At 37.6% G+C, this 25686-nt stretch overlaps 1 protein-coding gene across 1 annotated transcript in view; it reads left to right on the top strand.

Moving 5' to 3' along the window:
* Positions 1 to 615: 615 nt before the first annotated feature.
* The window catches only part of camkvl (CaM kinase-like vesicle-associated, like), a 28313-nt gene continuing 3242 nt past the window's right edge, over positions 616 to 25686 (top strand). Inside the window, exons 1-10 of the mRNA XM_056733869.1 lie at positions 616 to 841; positions 19516 to 19622; positions 19815 to 19946; positions 20894 to 20968; positions 22152 to 22290; positions 23541 to 23661; positions 23741 to 23816; positions 23999 to 24135; positions 24233 to 24311; positions 24453 to 24540. Of these exons, the coding sequence (XP_056589847.1) occupies positions 19528 to 19622; positions 19815 to 19946; positions 20894 to 20968; positions 22152 to 22290; positions 23541 to 23661; positions 23741 to 23816; positions 23999 to 24135; positions 24233 to 24311; positions 24453 to 24540 (942 nt within the window). The 5' untranslated portion in view covers positions 616 to 841; positions 19516 to 19527. The remainder of the gene's footprint in view (positions 842 to 19515; positions 19623 to 19814; positions 19947 to 20893; positions 20969 to 22151; positions 22291 to 23540; positions 23662 to 23740; positions 23817 to 23998; positions 24136 to 24232; positions 24312 to 24452; positions 24541 to 25686) is intronic.

Genomic DNA, 25686 nt, shown 5'->3' with positions numbered 1-25686 from the left:
ACCAGCAGCTCAACTTCTCCATCTTACTGACTGAAGAACTTCATAATGGTGTGGAACCAGGCAGATAGCCTTTACATGCTGAGAAGCCAGTATTATTTCATTTGCGCGAGACTATTGGTGTCTAAAGCTTTAATGACATCATAAACTCCACAGAACTACAACGGGTCATTAAGAAAGTGATTCATTGACCATTTATTAATTCACATATTGAATTCCACTGTGGACCACTAAGGGGGTGATAAAAAGTGTCCATGTTTATAAAAAAAATCACTGCCATGTTTTCATCACTGCGCCATGCGCAGATATAATGAAATGATGGTTGTTGCGGTTTAATCCGATGTAATCTATTCACCGCCTTTAGAAAGTATTAAATACTTGCAAAAGCATAGCGTCCTGTTGGTTTACTGGAAAACGTAGGCCTATGCAATGCAACGGTTAAATATTAAAGTGCAACAAACCTGTTAACGCGCTGAAATCATCGCGCGCAACGCTCCTCCGAAACGGGAGGTAAGAGCGTCGTATATTACTACACACCTGCTTACCTGTGCCGTTTTAGGCAATGCGATCAATTCATTCCTGTTGTGCGCGCGCGAGTGAGTGTGAGAGAAGCGAGAGAGAGAAAGAGAGAGAGAGATCCAGATGAAAGCAGAGATTATTTATTTCTCTGGGGTAGAAAGAGGGAGGGAAGGACAGGCAGCAGCATTCAACGCCGACAGTCTTGTCAGATGCGCGCCGATCTGATGCGTCTGTCATTCGCGAGACGTTAACACCCGATCGAGGGCTCCTTCAAAGTTTGGATTTTCTCACACAGCCCGCGCGTACTTTGTGCCAACCCGAGCAGGTAAACCAAGTTTAGACATTCCGGTATGGCGTCTTATATGTGTATGGTTTTCCACAGAACTGAAAATATGACGGGATATAGCCAGGTGGGACGGGAACATAATGTCTTTATGCATTTAAGTTCAGCATCCAACCTGTCGATCGTGAGCATATGATGTAGAGAGATACTGTCTGGGAGCGATTGCATGTTTTTTTATTATGTTTCCAGGAGTAGGCTGATGAGATCTCTTGCCGCATTTACAGCTAAAAGTCGTTTAACGGGCTCTTTAAATTCTTTAAAAAATCAGATACTTAGAAGAAAATCATTTCAGATTTGCGACATTGCATCGCTTGGTTTGGAACAAATATTTTGAAAAATGTCTAGAAAGCAAATGCTCTGCGATTATTGCAATAACCTCAAAGAATATAGAGAGATGCATGTGAGTTTATTAATTTTGTTTAAATTATTTCTAGTGGTTTATTAATGTTGTTTAATTTTTAAATTTAGTTTTATTTATGAAATATTTTTTAATATTTATTTCTAGCTTATTAATAAACTCAACTAAGTTATCAGGAGTGGCCACTTGTCGCATCATTTTCTTTTGTCATGTTGTCCTTCTCATTACTCAAGCGTTCAGCAATTTGTCGTACAAGTAGGCTTAACTGGAGGGAACATGTTTTGGGGTAAAGAGAAATCCAGGGTCAATGAACCTTACAGCAAGGTTGGTGTTATGTGTGAGTGTTGTGACTGTGGGTTTTGCATATGGCCACAGAGTCACATTGACATTTTTATGGTATTCTGTTTGTAGAATATTCTGTTTTGTAACACTCGGATCAAACATGTATGTGTGTTTGTCAACCTTTCAAGTTGTTCTCTTTACCATTTATCATTGTGAGGTTTTGAACACTTAACATTAATTCTAATGCGTTGGCCCCATTGCAAACATGCATGCTGTTGCACATCTGGTTCTGTATTTATCTAATCTGTTGACTGTCAGGCATACTGAAATTATTTTAAATGATTCATTTGTAGACAGACAGAAAAATGTGAGTGAGATTTTCATACACCCATATGAAACCATAAAATGCATTTCTATGTCAAAATTGGATAGTATTTTTGTTTGCTTCGCTTTCTTATATAAGGATGAGCACAGATTATCTGAACGAAAAGATTTCTTGAGAATCTTCTAGATCTCGCGGCTGCAGGTCGTAGCTCGTGAAACAGGGATTGTTTAAACCCTGTGCGACACTTAGAGAGTCTTTGCAGCCAGAGAGGTGTTTGTGAATGTGACAGACGCACCCACAGGTGAGCTGTGAACCCGACTGAAATATTGCACATCCTCTTAACACATTGCGGCATGATGCAGGATTTCCCAGCTAACACTCATTTACAGCATTTCACAAATGCTGTTATAATAGTTAATGGCTGTGATGGACTCCAATTCGAAATGTGCTAAAATGGGGTTGAGCGGGAGAGGAAATGGAACACAGGGGATTAGCAAATAATATATGAACAAATCCAATAAATGTTGCTACTGTATGGATATTGGATTAGCTCGATTGCAATGGAATTTTGTTACAAGAATACAACAGATTTAAAGAGAAAAGTATTCTTATGAAATGCAAAAATAGATAACAATGCAGCAATAATATTATTAGTTTAAAATAAATCAACTATTTGAGAGTTTGACTGTTGTAAGATTGGAGGGTCTTATACAGGAGTAGCAATAAATCCCTTCATTCAAAATTTCTTCCCTGTAATTTTTAGATTTATGCAGGTTTTTCATACCTTGTCATGATTATTACTTACCCACACAGGATTGAAACTCCAGCTGAGGGACAGTGCCGATGAAATTCTCTTTTAGCTTTTACTTCATAAAAGATGACATTTGGCTTGATCAAAAGAAATGCATCGTCCTTGTCATTGTATAAGTAACTAATGTGCGCAGAAGACGGCACCCAGAGCTGAATGTCAGCATCATTATCTGTTTTCCTACTGGAAGAAACTCTAAATCAATAGCTTTCAAACCCTCTTATTCTATCATCCCGTATACTCAACAAATTAGAGCACTTATGAGAGTAAGTGCAGAGACAGTGGGTAACCTCAGCGAGAGCAATGCCACCACATTCACATTTCTGGAAAGGCTTGTTATCACGGTGTGGAAAAACACTTTTTAAATGGCACGCGTATGGCATTTCTGTAACAGTAGTGGAGGGAGATCACAATCAATGAGTCATATTTAGTCTATATGGAATTGGTTATTTATAGACATGTTAATGCCCATTAGCACCGTGTCGCTCAACATTGTTGTCACTTCTAGGATGGTGCCAATGAAGTTATTTAATTTTGTAATATATTCAGCGAAAATGACGCACACATGGGTAGTTGATAACATGCCCGTGTAAACATCCGTGTTAAACCCTGCCCAATGCACAATATGTAAAATGTAATGGATGTAAAAATGTAATGGATATCATGGTTGTAATGGGAATGGAATTGGTTTAAAAGGAAACTATAATGGTGGCTACTGGTATGTGATGGATTCTATTGGCGGGATGTACATATCTTAATGCCCAAAACACACAACAAAACAGGAATTTTGCAATGGTTTTAAAGGTCAAGTGAAGGACATTCAGTGGCATCTAGGGGTGAGGTTGCGAATGCCAAGCTCATTCTAAAATAATAAAAACATAACGCTTCATTTTGTAATATCTTTATACAGCTCTGAAGACATAGTTATGTATATATTGCATTTCTGTCGAGAGATCCTCCAAACCTAGGACCTTTAATGGAAAATCAAATGGTTCATAATGCTGTTTTAAAGGAAATCATCAGATGGTTTCTATTGGGTTTCAAAAGAAAATTCAGCAGGGACGATACACCCTTAAAATTCTGGGTTGTTTCATCATTTGGTCAAAAAGGGTCTTTTGTTCATATTTTAGCAAAAAATGGGTAAAAACAACCCAGCATAGGTTTATTCATAACCATATAGTTGGGGTCCATTCTGTTATGGGTTTAAAATAACCCAGCATTTTACTGTGTTACTTAACAAAAGTATTTGATATCAACCCCTCATATACACAGTTCACAATGTGGTCACGCAGAATTTTCTCAGTTTCTGTTTATTTTTGTAAATAAATATTTAAACAACTCTGAAACATCATGATTCTGCACTACATATAGAACGCACTTTCAAGTTAGATTCTTACAGTTTGCCTACACGCTACAGTACAGACCTCCCACAGATGGGTTTGGGTGTACTGTACTTCAGGTGTCCAAGCCTCTCGTCCAATATTACTTTCGATCTCTTATGTGCTGTTGAGGCAAATGAGGAAAACACATGTTAATCGAATTCGCCCGTAACTAATGATCTCTCCTTGAAGATGGATTTGTGTGATCTGCGCAAACAGTCGTCTATAATGATAAATGGAAAAGGATTTATAAAATGTTTGTGAAACATATTCCCATAGATTTTCGTGTAGCCTGTGTGAACACTTATAGCTGTTACGTGTATGTATGAGAAATAAAGAAAGATTTAGGAATATTGATCGATTAGGAATTTTGGTAGATTAAGAATGTGTCCAGAATTTATTAGTGAAAATGTTGCTTGTTGATCCCAGCTTGTCCTTTTTCATAACAGCTGAGGCTTATCTCCACAGCCTTACTGTGAACTCTCTCCAGGGGGCACAACATTTTTTTTTAGATGACTTCATGGCTCAGATGCCATAAGTCTACTGTAACAGTGTTGATAATCACTCCACCCCCTGTAGCACTCCTGAAAAACATATTATACAAAATTTAATTATTTCTCGCTAATATGCAGTCACAAGCTCCAGATTATGAGTCGCTGTCCCTCAAGCACGTGGCAAGGTACTGTTACGACTGCCGTTCAACAGAAATTACCATTAGGACAGACTAGCAATTACAGTTTAATCGTGATACGTGCGCATTCTCTTTCTCTCCATCAAATTACTTTTAATAAGCCACATTATATAATTTCTGACGACTCGTTAAAAAAGATCTGAGAACCTCTCTGCCGTCTGGACCGCGTTTGACCACCTTCTTCTGCGTAATTTTGTTTTCCGATTGCATGTGACAATAGAAGCAGCATCCACTTCACCAGTCATGGCAAAACAAAACAATAAAGAGAAAGCGATACGGTGGAGGGAAGCTGGAAACAAGGCTTTGTACGCAAGATACGTTGAGGTTTAAGACAACGCTGGGCGCTTTTGTGATGCTTGTTGTTGCATTCACGGTGTAATAATAAATACATAGGGGACGGAGAACCAAACATAAATCAGGAATGAGGACTCTTCCCGGTAGCCCTGTTTTGTCCGCCGTAACTCTCAACTTGGGATAAAGAGAGGCAGAATAAAAGAGAATACAGAATGAGATGGGAAATGGAGTGCGATGAAGATTTCGCCGTTGGATACTTCATCCTTATTACATTATGACAGTGTTGCTTTCAATATGCTTGTTGTTTAAGCATCGTTCAACAATAATCTTCCAGTTTCCTGTTTATTTATCTGTGGAGCAAATCAAAACAGTGCAATATTTGAAATGAAATTACTCCTGTTTTTTTTTCTCTTTATAATATGAATGTCTCCAAGTCTAATCCTATTTATGATTCACAAGAAAGACAATGATAAGTCTCTGTGGTTTTGTTAATCCATTAAAGTTTATGGGCAAGTCTCCGAAGGCTATAATACTCATCTCCGTCTGTATATATTTTCTCAGTGACAATAATTTAAGATTACTGGCATACAAATTGACAATCTACAGAAATGATGTTAATAACAGAATAAATAATGTTGTGTTTTGTGGTGTTTACTCATTTTTGCGAGTTTAATCCGAAGTACACCTAGAAGGTTCAGTGACTGCACAAGACATATGGTATATGATATGTTTCCCTTGTTCAGCATCGCCTTTATGTGGAAAATAAATGTCATTGAAGGGAGTTAACGCAGTTGAATTCTTTCATCATTTTCACACCATAATGTCATTTCAAACCTGTATGACTTTCTGACTTCTTTGGAACACAGAATAAAAAATTTGAAAGAATATTGGAATTCAAACAACATTGACTTCCATTGTACACAAAACCACTTTTCTCAAAATATCTTCTTGTGTTCCAGAAAAAAAAAGTTTTTTTTATATACAGTTTTAAAACAACGTGATGCTGGATACATGACAGATTTTTGGGTGAACTGTCCCTTTAAGACATCACTTGGAACATGAATGTGTTAACACTGTGTGAAGTTATTGAACTTTAAGTTTTAAAGTTCCTGCTTTAAAAATAGCGAATTCAGTGACATGTCAGCTCTCCATTGCGATCTAAATCATGAAACAGCAGTGCACCTGACTTTATGTTCTTTACCAATTTTATTGACTCAATGATCTAATACAGAGGCCAAAAAATCTAAGAAAATGACTATGCAACGATTTCCTATCAACTGTAGAAAGAAATGATTGATGATTTTAATATATCTGTGTATGGTCAAACAATGTACCGTCTCATCGTTTTCAGAATCTGACTCATGTTTTCAGCCCTCCTACAGATCTTCGGCCTCGCGTCTCCTTGTTTTTTTATCACTTTGTTCTCCCTCCTTCTTCTGTCCTCGTTTCTGCCGTGGTTCCTTACCACCTTCGCTCCAAAGAAGCGCAGTTGGGACGTAAGCATAAATCCATGATAGTCGACTGTTGCATGGTGGTATCCTCAAGCACACGCTCTGTTGTTAATGTATTCTGTTTAAAACCCATTCACCCTTCGACGCACACACACTCCTGCGTTCTGTCCCTCTCCGGGTGCTCTACCTTTGATGTCTAATCTGACGGTCTAGTTATGGAGAAGGCAGAGACGAACGACTCCAGTTGCAATGTTCTAACAAAGAGGGGATGTATTGCGCAACAGATTATGAGACTATCGAGTGAATGCAACAGAAAGTCGAGAGAAATTAGACTGCGATGCCTTTGACTGACCTGATTTCTGATAATCCACCTACTTAGAACTCTGAATCATCGCCCATAGATCCTATATTTGGCCGCTTTATTACCAATGTGCCTTCGCCGGTGATGGATCATCTGATAGGGGAGTTTTTGTGTGTTGATGTGACAGATGCAGTTTTGGCTCCATCAGTTTACAGTGAGAGCAGGCAGCCAAACTCTCCAGATGGGCACTTTCCAGTGAAGGCAAAGATGACTTTGGCCATTCGTCTGCGCCTGCTGATTCATTTTCCTCTTCGGTCCGCACTTGTGACTTACAGTCGCTGTGTTTTCCTATCTTTGAAATGCTAATTTGCGTATGGGATGTGCATAAAGAAGGACTGTAGAGGCAAGCATTTCATAACGCAAACATCAGGGGGCAAACATCAGAATCTGTATTACAAGAAGTTAATGACTTGTTAAGTATGCTTTAAGACGGTGTGGGAAAGTGTTCGGCACAATTGGCTTATTTCGCTCGGTGGGCATGAAGACCATAAATGACGTTTTCGTAACGTGGCCGCATTATCTTCATTTCTGTCATTATCTCTTTCTTCAGGGAGCGGATTTCAGTGTTTAATATTTCACACTCGCCTTTTTGCTCTCTTCCCTTTCATTTCCCCCGCTCTGCTGCTTTTCTCAAGGCCTCCCTGGTCCTCAATCTCCGAAGCTCATGCTGGGGACCTTACCAACATGTCCTTCCTCAGAAAAACATTCACATTCACTAAACACAGCGATTTTGTGTCTTCAGATTGACCGGCGTTTATATTTTAAGGGTTTTGTTTTGCAAAGTCATTTGGATCATAATAAATATTCATACGTTGCTTGATTTGACTGTCATTTGAGTGACAGAATCACAGTAAAACCTCAGCTCAGGAAACAAGGGAGAATCGATGGTCATTTTTACAGTGTCTATCTTCTATTGGTTGTTGTGGCCAAGCACTGAAATAAGGTTGGGGCTAATTAATATGCATATTAATACATTTTACTACTTGGCACATTTTCAGAAGGTCAACGAGATTTTCATTTGACGTTCAGTCCCGTTGGAGGGCACTAAATATTTCATACATCTTTTCCAGCCACTGACTAATAACACCAAGGCCTACAGTATAGTGGAAAAACTGAAATTGTTTTTATAATTTTGATAGGTGGGCAATTCCAGCGTTATGGATGTGACATTTTGAGTCAAAACTTGATATACAGTATGTATTCTCAGAGATGCATTTGTTGCCAATATATTGAACCATCTGTTTATATTTTACCAAAGCCCTAATTATAGAGTCCAGACATCAGAAAATTATTAGTGTTTGCACAAGTTTTCTATTTTAAAAGAGAGAATGTGACGAAAAGGACGAACATTTTTGAGACAGCATATTTAGGAGAATTACTGTGAATTGAAATGTGCAAACCCAAAGCAATAATACCCAACGAATGGAGAAGGGATGGCACTTCGTTGACCATTAAATAGTTATTTTATTAAAAATTTTAATGTGCCCATTTATGAGGAATATTTATCGTTATCGATGTGACAATTCACTCACCTGACTATGTTAAATCATGCTTTAAAAAAACTTCAAGCGGGTATTTAAACCACCAAACATTGACCTATCAGTACAGTGAAAACCTTTTGTAAAACTTTGGTATATCAAAACATCACTGTTTTCCGAATTGCGTTGTGTGTCTGGTCTTCCTGGTGTCTAATCTTTTGTAACACAGCTATCATTTTGTCTGATTTTAAAACTTTTATCTTTTGAATCTTTCCCATCTCTACACCCAAGGTCCAAAATGAACACTTTCCAAATGTAAGTACAAACAGGATTTGGCACGTAGGCTTAATTAAACGACTCAATGGCCAGTTGGCAATAACGTTTGTATAAATCGTAAAATAACGTATGGCTTAAATAGTAATCTAATACTCAATGTGACCCAACAAAATAAAAAACATACAGATGGTGCACCACATCAAATTTGTTGTTTAGTTAGGAAGTGCATTAGCAACTATTGTCATGCCATGTGGAGACATATTCCTGGCATTAAACCACTGAAAAGAAAAAACCAGGAACAAAATCAAGATGCGTCTCAGTGGTTTCGGAACAGGCACCATTTCACTTTTAAGACTGACTTGAATATGATGCTGCCAGTCACATTACAATAATGACCTTCAGCTATGTCTAACAGATAAATAATTCCAAAGAGATGGTGACAAAACTATTTTAAGGCAATAACACAAAAACTGTTTTATTTGCAGGAAAAAATGCTAAAGGATTTTCAATTCACCCACCCATAGTGGAATGTGGCCAACAAAATTTATTTTGGACTCTGTCTACACCATTTTAAACACAACACTTCCACAGTCACATGGTTTTTTAAAGTTCAGTGTTGTAAATAGATTAAAGCTCATAGCATTTATGAAGCATCGCAACTGATGTGTTGTTCCCTCGGTACCCTCCACTGATCATTCCAGGTCTCTCTCTCTCATTTATCCTTCACTTATAACCTTCTACATTGTTCCCTCCGTCCCTTGTCCCTGCTGTCTTCTTTTGACTTGCTTGTTCTTGTTCGCTCTCTCTCTTTTTTCCCTCTGATTCTCCCAGGAGTCTGACTGACCTAATTCTCCTCAGAAGACATGGCTGTTCTCAAATGGGCACACACACACCGACGTTGTTTCTCAAACTCGCATAATAAGAGCTTTCGTATCCCAGATACACCTCAACTTATGTAGTTTATTTATCATCTGTTGTAGGTCCGTACGACTGGCCTCATTAAATGACCATAAAGCTATTTTTGAATTCACTGCAGCTGCAGCCAAGTGTCGGAAACGGTGAAAAGTTTTTTCGGGTGCGAATTTGATTTCTTATTGGATCAGATGCTCTGGTTTGTTGGCAGGTTCGTCATTGGCTTTCTTTGTAAGATCCTGTTGGATAGGAAGGTTGGATCGTGAAGATGAAGGGTTATTTAGAGCACTGCTTTTCTTTTGCTGGGTTCCAGCTCAGAAATGGGGTCTGTTCTGAAGGAATCATGGACAGCGGTGATATATAATGCCATGTTGGTTGGATTTTAAAGGGACAGTTCAACCAAACATAACATTTCTTTCATCATCTATGTATCCTCATGTCAATCAAAACCTGTATGTGACTCGTTCCTCTGTAAAACACAAAAGAAGATAATTCGAGAAATGCCTCATTTTCATATGGAAGTCAATGGGGGCCAATGTTGTTTGGTTACCAACATTCTTCAAAATATCTTCTATGGTGTTCTGCAGAAGAAAGAAAGTCAAACAGGTTTGGAATGACATGAAGGTGAGTAAATGACAAAATAATTTTCATGTTTGCCTAAACTATCCCTTTAATAATTGTAGTATTTGCCCTGTAAACTGCTTTATGGGTGTGGTGTAAGCTATCTGTGACTGTTTCATTTAGCATTTGTGTGATTGTGGCAAACAATGAATGACATAACAATTTTTAATTGGCTGTGCATAACAGATGCTCTCCGATTCTGTTGCCAGATTCGCCTTGTGTAAGATTTGTTCAACATAAAGCCTTTGTCCGGGGCTGATTTAAAATTGAATATTGTAGAGTCCCCGGTTTTGTGTTTTATTCTCTAGCATTATGTGTGTTCTTTCCACTCTCACAATTGAAAACAGAGGAGAGGGCGAGCTGGGGAAATGAACAATAGTGTAATGGATCAAAGCTTGAGGAAAACAGAGAGATATACAGTATGTAGACAAACTGTTTATAATGCATTCATTAATTGGGCTTCGATTTGTTTCGCCACTTCTTTAATAGGGAAATTTCCATAAAAATAATAAAGTAGTAGAAAGCGGAATAGCTCGAGCGATTTTCAAACAGAATCTTGAACAGTCTCCAATGTTAGTTTAGTATCACAGCTGGTGAAAGAGAGTGCCAGAAGGGTGTATGTGTATGTGTGCATGCGTGTGTGCATGTGAATCAATGCCTGTAGGTATTCTGAGTATTTTACATGCACATATGCAATAGTTGTTCAATGAGCCTCAGTATTACGTTTCGGAGAAAGTACTTATAAATCCCAGAGACAATCAATAATTATTACACCACTAGTTTTTTAATCTGCCATTAAATATATCAGTAGACAGGCCAATTATAGTTTCTGAAATGACCAATAAACTAAGACGAGCAGAGCCGAAGGGGCTTTGTTCACATGAATGCCTTTGTAAGCAGATGCATTACTCCATAAGGTGTTTTCTGAGGGAATATCGACACTTTGTGCAAGCTAAAGTCATTATCTCTTATTACAGTGCTTTCTGGAATACTCGATTCTGACTGGCCAGTCATTCCATTCTGTAGGCAATTTTTTTTCATTATATACTAGAATAAGGTTATACAAAACAGAATATTCCAGCTTTAAAACAAGGTAAGCACTATCTAAAATATTTATGACTGCTGTCCATTACAACAGACAGACAGTTTTTTATTTTATTTTTTATTTTAATATGACCCCTTAAAGGGACAGTTCACCCAAAAATAAAATGCTTCATTCACTCACCCTCGAGTTCTTCCAAATCTGTATATATTTCTCTCATCTGATAAAACACAAAGAAATATATTTCAAAGAATTTTCCAAACCGTTACAACGGTAGTCAAAAGCCCTGTTTGCTTTCCTACATTCTTCAAAATATCTTCAATAGAATACAAATTTTGAATAAAAATATTCCTACTATTGAAGTCAATGGTGGCAAAGAACTGTTTGTTTACAAGCATTCTTCCAAATATCTATAAATGTATACAGATCTGGAACAACGTGAGTAAATAATTACAGAAAATTCACTTTTGGGTGAATTATCCCTTTAACTTGCATTGAACCTACAACCATTCTTTTACCAAGATGCCTGAAGATAAACTTTACAGTTTTCATAACATATCACATTGATAATTGTTTTGTGAACCTGTCACAAAGTAGGCTTTACAAAGAGGCTGTAATTGAAAGATGTGGGAGCACCGAATATATTGGACCTGACAGCAAACCCACAACCCATATGTTAGCGTTGTTACTCATGTCCTTTAAGTCACAAGCAGCCAAAATGGCCTGTTAAAATAATATTATGGGTCAAATACAGTTTATAAAGTTTTCGACTCCGATTCGGTCATACACTGTGGAATGAAAATAAAAAAATAAAGGACATACAGTAAGTGATCCACAGGGAAAAACAATAAACATGTAAAACGATACATTTTGAAAAGTTTGTGGGTGGGTTAACATTTTTTTGTCATACAATACACCAAAACCAGACCTCAAAATTATCAGTAACCATGTGTCTGAATGTATATACTATGTGCATGGCTGTGTTGGAAACATTTTCAATTAAATAAGATTTAAAGGGACTGTCATCGTTAATTTTGCTGACCATCATACCACCCAAACCTGTATGACGTTCTTTTTACTGCAGAACACTAAAGAAGATATTTTGAAAAATGTTATTAACAAAACAACATTGGCCCCCATTGACCTCAAATAAATATCTAAATAAATAAGATAAAATATATTGTTTGTGTTTCACAGAACAAAAAAATGCATACAGGTTTTGAATGAGGGTGAATAAATGACAATAAAAGAATTTGGGTGAACGAAAAACAAAAAAAACACAGAGCAACCCTAAGGTTTGTGCATAACTATAAATTATCTCATTAATTTATTCACAACAACACGCAAGCATGAGTTATGGCCTTACAGCCATAATCAACTTAATACTGATGCATGAATCATACACAATTGCAAGCAAACGCACATTTACCCCACCAACACTCCATCAAACCTATTTTAGTCCTTTTTCACAATCCATCAAAACTAAATACTCCAGTTAATCATCAAACTAAAATGAACGATTCCGACGATTGTAAAACGTTCACCTCAACGCATTATATCATTGCCGTATCCTTCCTCCTCCAATATCTTTGTCTTGTGCTGTAGCTGTTCTTCACTAGTCAAATTGATTTCCGCTCCCTGCTCTCAGTCAGAGGCCGCTTTTATCCTCAGGTGTCTATTGACCAAAGGTTACACGCTCAGACTCCTGTTTTAGCTCCGCTGTCTCCCCACTGGGAGATATAGAGTATCTATAACTGTGGAGGAACAGGGAAAAGTAATGATGCGGATGTCTTGTATGTAGCCCTGGATGAGCAGGACCCCAGGGACCTCATTTAGATTCTGCTAGCCGGGACACAGGCAGAATTGCTGAAAGAAGGGTCTCATGAAGGCTCTTTTACTGTCAGCATGCTTTAAAAACGTACGGCAAACGGGTGCAGTAGTCGTGTCTCCTGCTGTACTAGTGTGTGGTTAAAACCATCTTCTAGCTTTAAATGGGTTCGCTTACATTTGATTTGCACTAATGGGTTTAATGTGAATAAAGAAATGTTTTTCATTGCAAAAAAACATGGGCTCATTCACAGCTCGGGGTCTTCGAGCTTAGTTTTATCATTTTTTAGTTTGCCATCCATTTACGTGCTTCATTTGCATATTTTCGCAGCTAGGATTCAAGATACGTCCATAATTCAGACAAAAATATAGCACCGGCGTTCCTACAGTGAGCAAAGTTTGCTTATTAAAAAAGCGAGTGCAAGTTATTTTCTGCTCACAGACGGGTCGGTGGTGGTGATGGATCTATGAACTGTGTGGAGATCGTGATTATAAATGGGCAGGGCACATTCTCATGCGGAGAGTAGATAAATAGCTTAAAAAGACACATTTGCATTGAGGACAGGACCACAGGAGTGCTTTATTATAAATTGTGCCAAAGCACAAAATGGGTTTGTGTCATCACTGGTAACTAAAGGTAATGAGACTGAGAATTCCCAGTGTGAGAGATGAATGAAAGCGTTGATGGCTTCTGTCATCGGTGAATGAAATTTGTATTTGTACCGACAGTATTTTAATAACTTTCCTTAAAAAACATCAAAAATATATAATCCACGTTCCATAAAAAAATATTAAAGTACGTCTTAAGTTATTTAGCTTTCTTTCAACGTAATGGTCATTTTAGAAGTTCTCCTGTTATTCTTTTTGTGCTTCTTTCAGGAAGTCTTCAGCAGCATACATTGTAACATTCCAGTCACACACATCATGAATGTGCCATCAGTTTTCTTCAATTGGTAGCATTCTACCTGAAGGGTGAAAGATTGATTTAATGCAGGCCTTCGGTGCCCCGTGTGGAGGCTGTCCTTTTGCATCAGCTCCAGATTTCTGAGCCTCCCTCCTGAGGAGCAGACAGTTTGGATGAGCATCTTGTCTGTGAATGAGATCCCTTTTCCCCTCCCGTCCCTGATGTGAGGAGCATCCAGCTGCTCTTATAGCATTAGACCAGCTGGACTGTCTCAGTCTGGGTGGGTTTCAGACTGCCCCTTTTACTGTACACACACGCTACGGCTAATTCCAAGAAACTGGCCATGCCGTTGGATGCGTTATTGATCGTGCATGCATATGTATTGACTTTCCATGTAACAAGCAGAGTTAAAAATCCTGGTTTTAAGAAAATGGATGGTTGGTAATTGAATAGTTTGTCCTTGATGCTGTTCAGTGTTGCGTTTACACTACGAAGGAAATTTGGTCACATGCTTTTCTCATTGTCTTCGGAGGTGGTGTTAGAATGTTGACCACTTGTAAACGAAATACCCAAATTATGTTTAGGGTCCTATTTATGCATATAGAAGAGGAACAAATGTTTGTCGGAAATTACATGCAAATGCCAACCAAGTTTTTACTAAAGGTATTCACCATACTGATAGGTCAGATGTCAATATTTGGTGGTTCAGATTCAGAATTTGTCTCTTTCTTAAATTTAAGTGAATTGTCACATCCATAATGGTCCATATTCCTTATAAATTGACACATACACATTTAAATATAGTAACTATTTTGTGATCTTGGAAGTGCATCCCTTCTCCATTTTAATCCACAGAAATCCAGCAATGATTCTCTCAAAAACCTGCATACTTTTTTGTAACATCCATAACACATAAATGTTTCTCTCTTTTAAATTGAAAAACTTGTACATCGACTGATATTTTTCTGTTGGATTAACTCAATCATCAAAGGTTTACTAAAATATAAAAAATGATTCAGTCTATTTGTGACAAATACATTTTTCGAGATTGATTGAAAATGTCACATCCATAACTCTGGAATGCCCATGGCCAATTCCATGAAAATGTCAACCTTACCACAAAAAATTTAAGTTTTTACCAGCGATATTTTCTATGTTAACAGAACAGATTTTAACATTTGGTGGTTCAAATACCCATGTGAGATCTCGCTTCAAATTTGTGAAGCATTTGTTTTATTTTTACTGCATGATTTTTCACAGTAAGGTAAGTGCCATTTGCAGGATTGTCACATCCATAACGCTACATATTCCTCATAAATGGACACATGAAAAGGAATATAAAGTAACTTTAAGTTTATTTCCCTTTTTATAAATATATATTTTTTTCTAAACTGACATTTTTATGTTTAGACTCAACAATGGTTCAGTAAAATATAAACAGATGGTTCAATATTATCGTAACAAATTCATTCTCTGAGCATTTTATGTCACGTCCATAACCAAAATGCCACATCCATAACGCTGGAATTGCCCCCATATGTGATACTGTAGCCTACCACAAAACCAGTCATAAGTATACGATGGGTATATTTGTAGCAATAGCAAACAAATCATTGTATGGGTCAACATTATGTTTAAATATGCAAAAAATCTGAAGGATTTTAAGTGAAGATCATGTTCCATGAAGACATTTGTAAATATCACACAGAAATATATCACAACTTTATTTTTGTGAATGGATGCAGCAGAATCGCAAACAAAAAAGGCCGGAAGCACACCTACAAACTTCACTCACTGCGGCCTGCTCTTTGAGAATTACCACTCTAGTTTTACATCTATATAAAGTTTCCACTTTCGGGTTCATCTACTCTCCACAACGTCATTACAGCGGTAAGCCAATTGAGAGCATAAAACAAACCTTCTTAGCAAATGCCTGCTAAAGCGTCTCTGGTGGACAACTTTAAAGGCGGTTTTCTCAATATTTAGATTTTTTTACACCCTCAGATTGCAGATTTTCACGTTGTACATGTGCCACAGTAAAAGAATCTGAATGCAGAATATCTGCTTATGAGTCATTTCGCAATATTTTCAGTACATCTAAAGCGTTTTCCAAAGCTCTGGCAAGTATTTCATCGAGGGGTGCCAAAATTCTGTTTCAGAACACCAAATGCATAATAAAGCCAGCAGGATGATAATGATTACGATGTTTGTCTCTGAGAGGTGGAAAAAAGCAGGAACGCATGCTGTAATTTAACACCAGATTAAGCACTAGGAAGAACTTCTCTTCACGCTATGACTTTTGAACTTCAGGTTTGTTGCCTTACTGGTTTGTGTGGATGTTTGTGTGTTGTTGGGTTCCGATGTGTTTTCAGACCAGCGGGGCTCTTCTCATCTATCCTGTGGGATTGGTTCTGGTGTTAAATGTGTGTGTCTCTGGAGATGAAGATTCATTGCGTTAATAAGAGCAGAGCCGACAGGAGAGAGAAGAAAGCACCATTACAGAGAAGCATCCTGGGGAAGTGTGATGGTGAGGATGCCTTTCTCCGCTCTTATGGTCTTTAATGATGGAGGGAGGCATCTGTTGTGAGCTGGTCTTTGTAGAAGAGCCACCCCCCATCCCCAGAGCCTTCTGACACTTTCTTTGTCTCCATCTCTTTTTTGAACTCGGTCTCTGGTGGATGCGTTGCCTTTCAGACTATGAAACTACAGCTTTCATTAAGTATTTGCCTGGTGGAAATGGGTTTAAGGTGCATTTTTACTGTTATGAGGGCATGTTTTTCCAACATTTAATAATGTATATATATAAAACGTAACCAGCTGCGACTGTGATGACTAAAGAATTGGTAAAAATGACTCGGTTTGTTGTTGAAACTCGGTTAGGATGTACAGTAATACACAGCATGTTGTCCATAAAGTCAATTGAAACTCTAGGTCCATAAAATATCATAATGTTAAAAAAAAATCTTTATTGCTTCCCACTAAGAGCAACTTCAATGACTGGGATGATATAGATGGTTTCAAAGCAACAACATAAACAAACGTTACTGCGCCAGCGCATGACGTCTGGTACACGTCCCTACCGTTTATTTCTGAAAACAAGCAAAAGTATAAAGTAAATTACATTAGCTAGCAAGTTAAAAGTATGTCTATCCAGTATTATTTTGGGTTACCTGTAGGAGAACCGATACTTGGCTAAATTTAAATGCGACAAAGTTACACGAACCGTTCCACAAATTGTTTATTTAATACAATTGTTATACAATAAAATATTGATATAAATTAATAATTAAATGAAATATAAATTGTTATATTATTAGCCGCTAACCAGACCGATCAACAAACACAGACCGGAAGTTAACTTTGGGCCAGGCGCGTAGGTCCGATTAAACATCTTAAACCATAAACCTGAGTGAATATTTTTGGGTGGAGTGCAGGATGTGATTTAGCCACGCCCACTTATTTACATACCGTGGTATACATCATTTATGGATAATATGGATAATTGGATATATACCTTCATAGCACCCAGCGCTACTTCCGTCGTTCAAATATCTGGGGCATCTTTGTCACTTTCATTGACTCAGGCTATAGTCAATGTTTTAATGCGAATTTCGGGTTGAAATACGGGTGTGTGCACATGTGTATGTGTGTGTATGTGAGTATTGGGGTAGATGTGTAAAAATAGCCATAATGAATATGTATGGGCCTCAATTAAAACTACATTTAGTTTTGCCGTAACTGATCTGAGAAGTTTTGATCGCTCATTATTCTTCATTCCCTTGTCAGGTTTGTGCATATTTGTAATGAAGCATTAATTAAGTTTTGCCATCAAAGGTTCACTTGAGGGAATGAGGTCGGTTGATCTCACCCGTCTTTATTGTGTTCTCGAGTCCCAAAACACTCTTTGAATGGGCAAGGGCTGTCACATGTGATCCATCCTTCCAATCCAACGCAACCATCAAAACATGGGCACCCATCAAAACCCTAATGTGAAAGAATGTCACCTCTAGTATTTGCATGCAATACGAAGGGAAGCCTGGGACTCTTGTCAGCCTCAATGACATATGGAGAGAATGTTTAAATGTGCCTATAGATGGAAAATAAGACACCTGGCGGTTTTAAAAATATATTTTTTATGCCTTTCCCATTTCAAAGTTAAGCCCATAGCAGTTTATTATATTTTCTTGTGTGGTTCAAGATCAATTGTTGCTACCGCTACAGATGTTAGCAGCATAGGCAGGGGTTTGATCAAATTTATCCGTTGTATAAATTGAAGTAGTTGTCAAATAAATAATATTAATGTAATATAAATGATAATGTGGTCTTCAATAAGACATCATTGTCAGGACATCATGCTTTTTGTCTGTCATGTCTAATTTGTTAAAATGTTCATTTTACACGCCTGTCACGTTCAAATCACTACAGCATCATTTTAATTGACCGTTATCAGGTTGTTTTTGTGCTACCAGAAGGCAGGTAACATAAATAGCTATGCAAAAACAACTAAGAAGTTTTTATGAGAAAGCCTCGTTGTTATTGCTTCAGGATGAACAGCTGGCTACCTAAACTTCAGAAGTGTCTCTGTAATTTGCCTTTACGTTTTCCATTTTGACAGAACGAAACATTTACATCTCAGTGCTTCATATCAGATCAATTCTGTATTTTTCCAGTGTTGGGGTTATGTAATTTTTTACTAGTTCCCAACCTTTTCTACTGTATTCTGTCCTTTCCTTTGCATAGATCCATGTGGGGGATTAGGGATTAGAGGCAGGATCTGGATTACACAGCCAGCAGTCCAGCGCTCTCGGTGCCGGTCATCACTCCTATTGGCCTCTTTCTCACTGATAACCATCAGCATTTCCATCTTAAAGATCTTTAGCTGCCCTGCACAGAGATATATATCTAAGCAACCATCTGTCACATCGCTCCCAACAATTTTCACTTGACCGTTGTGATCTTGTATTATTGAAAAACATCAGATCAATTCTGGAGAATATGATACAAATATGAGTTGGCTGTTGTTGTTTTTTACAAATATAGTACGTAAAGGGGGCTGTCCAGACAAAAAAAACATCATAATTTATTCACTCTCATGTCATTTTAAACGTTCTTCTGTTAAACACAAAAGACCATATCTTGAGAAATGTCTCAGTGGTTTTGTGTCCATACAATGAAAGACATGACGTTTACTGTTGTTTGGAAACCAACATTCTTCAAAATATCTTCTTTTGCAGAACAAAGAAAGTCATACAGGTTTGGAATGACATAATATTCGAGAATTGTCTAGCTATGCTAGGAAAACTATTTAAGAAAGAACATGTCTTATATAAGTTTTATTTTAAGTATATTTTAAGGATCATAAATGCCACAGTGTACGTCTAGACTGCAACAATATAACATTCAAGTAAACAAAATTCAAGCAAATTATAAATTAAAAAAATAGGATCATGATGCATTTTATTGTATTCAGACAGACCAAATTTCACTAACCATATCTGTTATAGCACCATATCACTTAAATAGCATTTAATAGCATTTCACTATTTTTGTTTGGGATCCGTCTCCGCAAGGCCTGGCTATCCGCCTCTAGACTGACATTAGTTTTATTGAGAGTGATCTGTATGTGTGTGTTTTTGCTTCTGGACAGGTGGATGCTGTCATGCCATTTGGGTGCCTTGCTCTGCGGGATGGGCGGACGTACAACAGCCTGTCTGACATCACCGACAAATACGAGATTGGACAGGTCCTCAAGGCGTGAGTGTGCATAGATCTGTCATCATGTCCTTAAAAAAGCCAATCCATCAATTACAGACAAATGACCCTATTAAAAATTGACTTTGAACGTGTTTGTCACAACATTGGACTTAAATGATTTACATTAGTATGAATTATCTGGCATTAACTGTAGCGCAAAATGCGTCACTCGCATCTTTTCTCTCTCTGCAGGAAAGAATTTTGCGAGCTGTGTCTAGTAAAGGAACGGCAGACGGAGAAGGTCTACGTGTGCAAGAAATTCCTCAAGAAGGATGGCAGAAAAGTGCGCAAGGCTGCCAAGAACGAGATCATGATCTTGAAAATGTACGTGGGGGACTGGAAGCATCGGCAGATGATGTAGAGTTTTGTGAGGCTGATCCGAGACACCAGCTGGGAGATTTCAATCCTCATGTTGTGTTTGGGGTCCAACGGACCTCAAGGCCATTTTAATATCTTTAACATTGAGGTGTCTGGATGATACCTAATGAGTTTTCCTAATCTGTTTGGGGTCTCAGAGACGATGGATATGAATAAATGTCATGACTTCTGTGAGTGGTGTTTACAAAGAACACTCCTCCATTAACTATTGTTTATTTAGATTTCCTTTTCTGTTTATACATTGTTTCTTTATTACGGTAAAATTGCACATTTTGCACAAGTCACTTCATGCATGTTGATTGATCGGATTGGTATTCTGTCAACGCTCGGACGCATAAATGTGATTCGGCAAAAGGAAAACAAATCTACTGTTCCTGCCTGAACAACCAGATGCATTTACACTTGGGCGAGTCACATCTTGTATGCGCCTCCTGTGGCAATCATCTGAGGCGTCTTGGAGGGACATTTGGTCTTTTCATGATCAGATATCTATTAGATCAGTAAAAAACAATTGAATCAAAAATGAATCATGTTAAAATGAATTATATTTTTCATAAATATGATTTGTGGTACAACAGTGAGGAAATGCTTTAATAATATGTAACTGCTGGGTTTTGATTAAGTCACAAAAAATGTAACTGCTATTATTATTTTTACACACACACACACACCATTGAGGTTTCTGGGACCCCTAATATCAAATCCATCGGAAAATAACATAATGGTTAAGAAAGGGTGTAGGAAGACAGTGTGAAATATGGAGAAGGTATGAATGCATTGCCCTTGGTGTGATTTTTGTCTATGTCCTCTCTCACTGTTTTGGAAGCGCTTTTCTGTATTAAATTCGAGAGAACGAGTCTATTCAACTCTCTGTCATGATGTTTTTATTTCAGGGTCAAACATCCAAACATTCTCCAGCTGATTGATGCATTTGAGACCAGGAAAGAGTTCTTCATCATACAAGAGCTGTGAGTCTGACCTCTGTTTGCTGTGATCAGTCATGTTTCTACTGTGTGTCATTCAGGAGGCCAAGGACTCTCTCTCTCTCTCTCTCTCTCTCAGAACATCACTCCTGAAAATTCATCTCCCCCTGTCTCTGCTCATAATGCAAATAGACACATCAAACCAAAGCTAGAAGTCCATTAAAACTCTGTCATCTGGGTTTGCATGAATAACATGCTATTATACGTAGGATTACGATAATGAGTTTTAATAAAGGCATACTGAATATACAGCTGTGGAAAAGACCACTCTAGTTTTGCATTTAATAAGAATATGTATTGTAGCTATTCCATTCCAGTAAATAAAACAAACCTTACTAAAAGAATACCGAACGAATAATAATTTGGAACGGTGTCTTGGTGATACACATTCTTTTGGAGCAGGATTGAGAACTACTTGGCTTGTACTTGTAAAGCTGAGGTTACATATTAAAGATCTGTTTTAATCTTGTATTCTTTGGGGAGGATTGATGTTTTGTTGAGAACGAAAAACCTTGACAGTTTAAGAGCATTATCACAGTTCTGTCAGTTGTTACGTTGGTGCGTTTGCTTCTCACATGCAGATTTTACACTTTCACTTGTGTACATCTCTGCCAAAATATTCAGCTCCGGATTGACATGTATAATACAGTTAGTTGAGAAATTTGATGTGAATTGAAGAATTACATTTTTTTATTTAACCCTTAAAGATAATGTGTGAATTTTTTTGGAGGATCTATTGACAGATATGCTTAATTATATACCTTCCGAGGTGTAAAAATCTACATTTCAATCTACATACACCGCAGGTCCCTTTACATGGAATTCACAATGTTGTTCCCACAATACCCCTAAACGGACAAATGTTTTGTAAATACTTATCTCCATAAACAAACAAGTGAAAATGTGACATCATCTTAGTCCTGTATCAGGCACCATTGTGCTTTGAAATAGAGGGGGGAGTGAGCCGTTAGTTGCAATTTGCAACCTCACCGCTAGATGCCGCTAAACGTAATACCCTGGTCCTGAACAGAAAGTGATACATGAACCTGGATGCTTGAACTCTTTGTTACATTGAATTGTGATTATGTGTGATATATTTCTTGGATTTAAAATAATAAGTACTGAAGCATTAAAGGAAATTTTGCAATGCTTCTTTGTTTTTTGACAGGGCCACAGGTGGAGATGTGTTTGATTGGATATTAGATCAGGGGAACTACACAGAGAGAGATGCGGCCAATGTAATCCGTCAAGTCTTGGAAGCTGTGGCCTATCTTCACTCCCTCAACATAGTCCACAGAAACCTAAAGGTGGGTTTGCAGTTATGTTGTTTATACTTATGTATGAGATATCCACTGAACTTCAACTGGGTGCATAAATAAAACAAAAAAGATTTGCAACAATGCATTTCCTTGTTTTCATTTTATGCACATTTAATGCAAAGATATTTGAATGTGAGGCACTCGCCGATTGCATCTCACAGTAATCCATTTACCCATGTTAGTGTGTATTTTGTGTGTACATGTTTGTGCCGATCTGCAGACGATTAAATGAAATCAGTTTTTATTAATCAAACGCCTAGTCCTCTTTCACTCATAACACTGTATGACTGTAATATTGCAGATTCTCCCTGTGGGCGTCCTTAATGTGCAAAACAAATATGAAAGAAATAAACAGTATTGCATTCCTCTGTGGTTCTTATCCCTCATGCTAAAGTCATTAAGGTTATACGGCTGTTTGCCATGAGATAACATGTGTTTGTAGTGCCCTCTAGTGCACATAAATGGAGCAATCGTTCCTGAATCTATTGCATCAGGCTGTGTTGAAAATCACTTTTTGACATTCTCTGTTAATACTGTATGCCTGCATCTGATTATTTAAAAAAGGTTCTCCAATGAGAGCAGATGAATTATGAGACTGATGTATGGTGTAGTCAGAAGCCTAGCATTGGTTTAATAAAAAATATTTTCTCTTGTAAGTAATGCATGTTGTTGCTGTGTTGCTCTGTTTAAGAGCATCGCTTGTATGTGTACCATAGGGGGTACATCAGAAGGTTAAAGCGGGCGCTTAAACGGCAGTCAAAAGATTGTTATATTAATCTTAATTTATTAAGTATTTCTTCAGTAGTCCAATAAACATCTGGTTACTTTGAATTTAAATACAGTATTATATGAGTTTAATGAAACACGTTTTGGTGTGAGTTTATCGGCACTTGAGCTTTACAGGGTTTTATGGGTACAGGATACAAAAAAAAGTGGAGAATTTTTGTCTTAGTGCAACAACAGGGTTTGTAACCCTGAAATGTCATAAGCAAGGCTTTATTACAAATGGTTGTGTTTTCAGAAATGGATATTGTTATAATAGAGCTCATTCTTTACACTGAAAGCACGTTGAGGATGCGTTCCTTCTCTGTACTGACCGTCTAAAAAAGTAAACAATACGCAAAGTGATCTTTTATTCAATCATACTTTCCCCTAATGCCCTTTTATCATCACTTGCATATGAAAGTATAGATTCTTTTTATAAACATTTTTTATACCTTGTCTTTTCTTCCTTTTAGCTGGAGAACCTTATGTACTATAGAGAGAGTAACCACAACAAAGTTGTGTTGCGGGATTTCTACCTGTCCAGGTTTGAGAACGGTTCGATCACAGAGCCGTGTGGGACACCTGAGTACCTTGGTATCTCATGTTGTTATTTCGCTAATTATTTGTATATATGGTGAAATCAGGTTTACTTAATTCCTTCTTAACCTTTCAGCCCCTGAAGTGGTGGCTCGTCATCGGTATGGAAGGCCGGTGGATTGTTGGGCTGTGGGGGTCATTATGTTCATACTGTAAGTTGTATTACTGTAAATTGGATTCTCCGTTATTTTGCCTTTTGAAACATTTTCAATTAAGTTAATGTGCAAATTCCACAGCACGTCTTTACACATAAATAAACACTTAATGATGCCTGTGAGAATGTGTAATGCAAAACAACAGGACGCAATACAAATCACAGACAACTGATTTTTAGGTTGTCTGGAAACCCCCCCTTCTATGATGAAACAGAGGAGGAGAACACAGACATGCACAACAGGATCATCTTCTGCCGTATTGTTGGAGGAGAATTTGAATTTGATTCGCCGTATTGGGACGACATTTCACCCGCTGGTATTAAGATCGGGAAATGAGAAGTTCCTAATTTTGTGAATACTTCAAATGATTCTTGGTGCTTTAAAATGAATCTCTTCTTTGTCATGTGGCACAGCAAAAGAGCTGGTGTGCAGATTGATGGACGTCGACCAGATGCTGAGAATTAGTGCCCAAAATGCGTTATCGCATGAATGGTAAGGCCAAAAATACTTAACACTAAGGGCCTATAGCATTTGAACACCCAGAAAACATCCTTTTTACATATAAATTCTTTTTTTGCAGTGTACTTAGAAATTATTGATTTAAATGTTGTTTTTTGCATGTATTATATACAGGATCGCTGGAAATGGGGCTTCGGAAAAGAATTTGAAGGAAGGCGTTTGTGCTCAATTTGAGAAAAACTTTGCAAAGGCCAAGTGGAGGGTAAGACAAATCTAATATCATACAACAGTAATTTGCAGTTTGCCATTTTCCTTGAAGGATTGCATTAGTTACTTTTCTTGCAAACAGGGCAATTAGTTGTAGTCCACTGGATAAGGACTTTAACTGTAAAGATGGTTTTGCCAATGAATCAGTTGTTTAATTTCACAAAAATGTTTCTGATTATTATTATATTCATGTTTGCTTTTTCCTTGCATGTGATACCCAGGATTTGAAGGTACTGTTATTCTCGGGTCAGCCTAGAGGCAGAGATTCTTTTCGCATACAGTACAATCTTTCACTTGGGCACTCATATTTCCTCTAGCATCATGGCTTTAGTGTCTCATGGCCTGACCTGTTTCTTCAAACAACACGTTGGAAATATGTTGTTCAAGTCTGATTGTTGGAAAGACTCTCCCTGTACTTAAAAGCCTTCCTGCACACCAGTAACTAACAAATTTATCACTGCCCAGCTGGTCCCATGTGCATTCAATCATACGCCGTCTGGCTTTTACTCACAGTGTCCTCAATATTCCAGCTCGAGCTCCAGTCAGTCCTTCATTCACTCAAACAAATCTCCAAATTTAATATTCATTGTTGTGTCATGTGTGTGTGTATGAGGAGTTGTCCCTGTGTTTGTGTGTAAGGAAGTTCTCTCATATTTAATTTAGTCATTTTTATTGATACCTTAAGATCAGATGGATATTACTTTGGATTGGAGGGTCATTTATTTTTATTCAAAAACAACTGAGGGCCTTGAGACAGGATTTTAAAAGTCAAGTTTTACCTTGACATGTTGTCTTAAAAATCCAACGCTCATAACGCTATTTGCTTAACTATATGCGATGCAACAGCAAAAATACATTTACATTTATGCATTTGGCATATGCTTATATAATCCTACCGTGCAATTAAGATATACAGTACATTTTATCAGTATGTGTGCGTTCTTGGGAATCTAACTCATGCTAGTTAAGGTCGAGGAACCACCCAACCAGTATCAAATATTTTATAAGGGATACAGCGAGTGAAAATTGCTACACTGCAAACAGATATTTCTTACATTTTTGTAAGCATTTTTGTCCGGTCTTATAGTAGACCTACAAATATCTTAAATGAAGATACATCTACTTGATAAGAAAAGTGACC

Source organism: Triplophysa dalaica, chromosome 20, assembly GCF_015846415.1.
Source record: "Triplophysa dalaica isolate WHDGS20190420 chromosome 20, ASM1584641v1, whole genome shotgun sequence".
Taxonomy (NCBI): domain Eukaryota; kingdom Metazoa; phylum Chordata; class Actinopteri; order Cypriniformes; family Nemacheilidae; genus Triplophysa; species Triplophysa dalaica.
The sequence above is the reverse complement of the archived record's forward strand: the minus strand, read 5'-3'. Positions and strand labels throughout refer to the sequence as shown.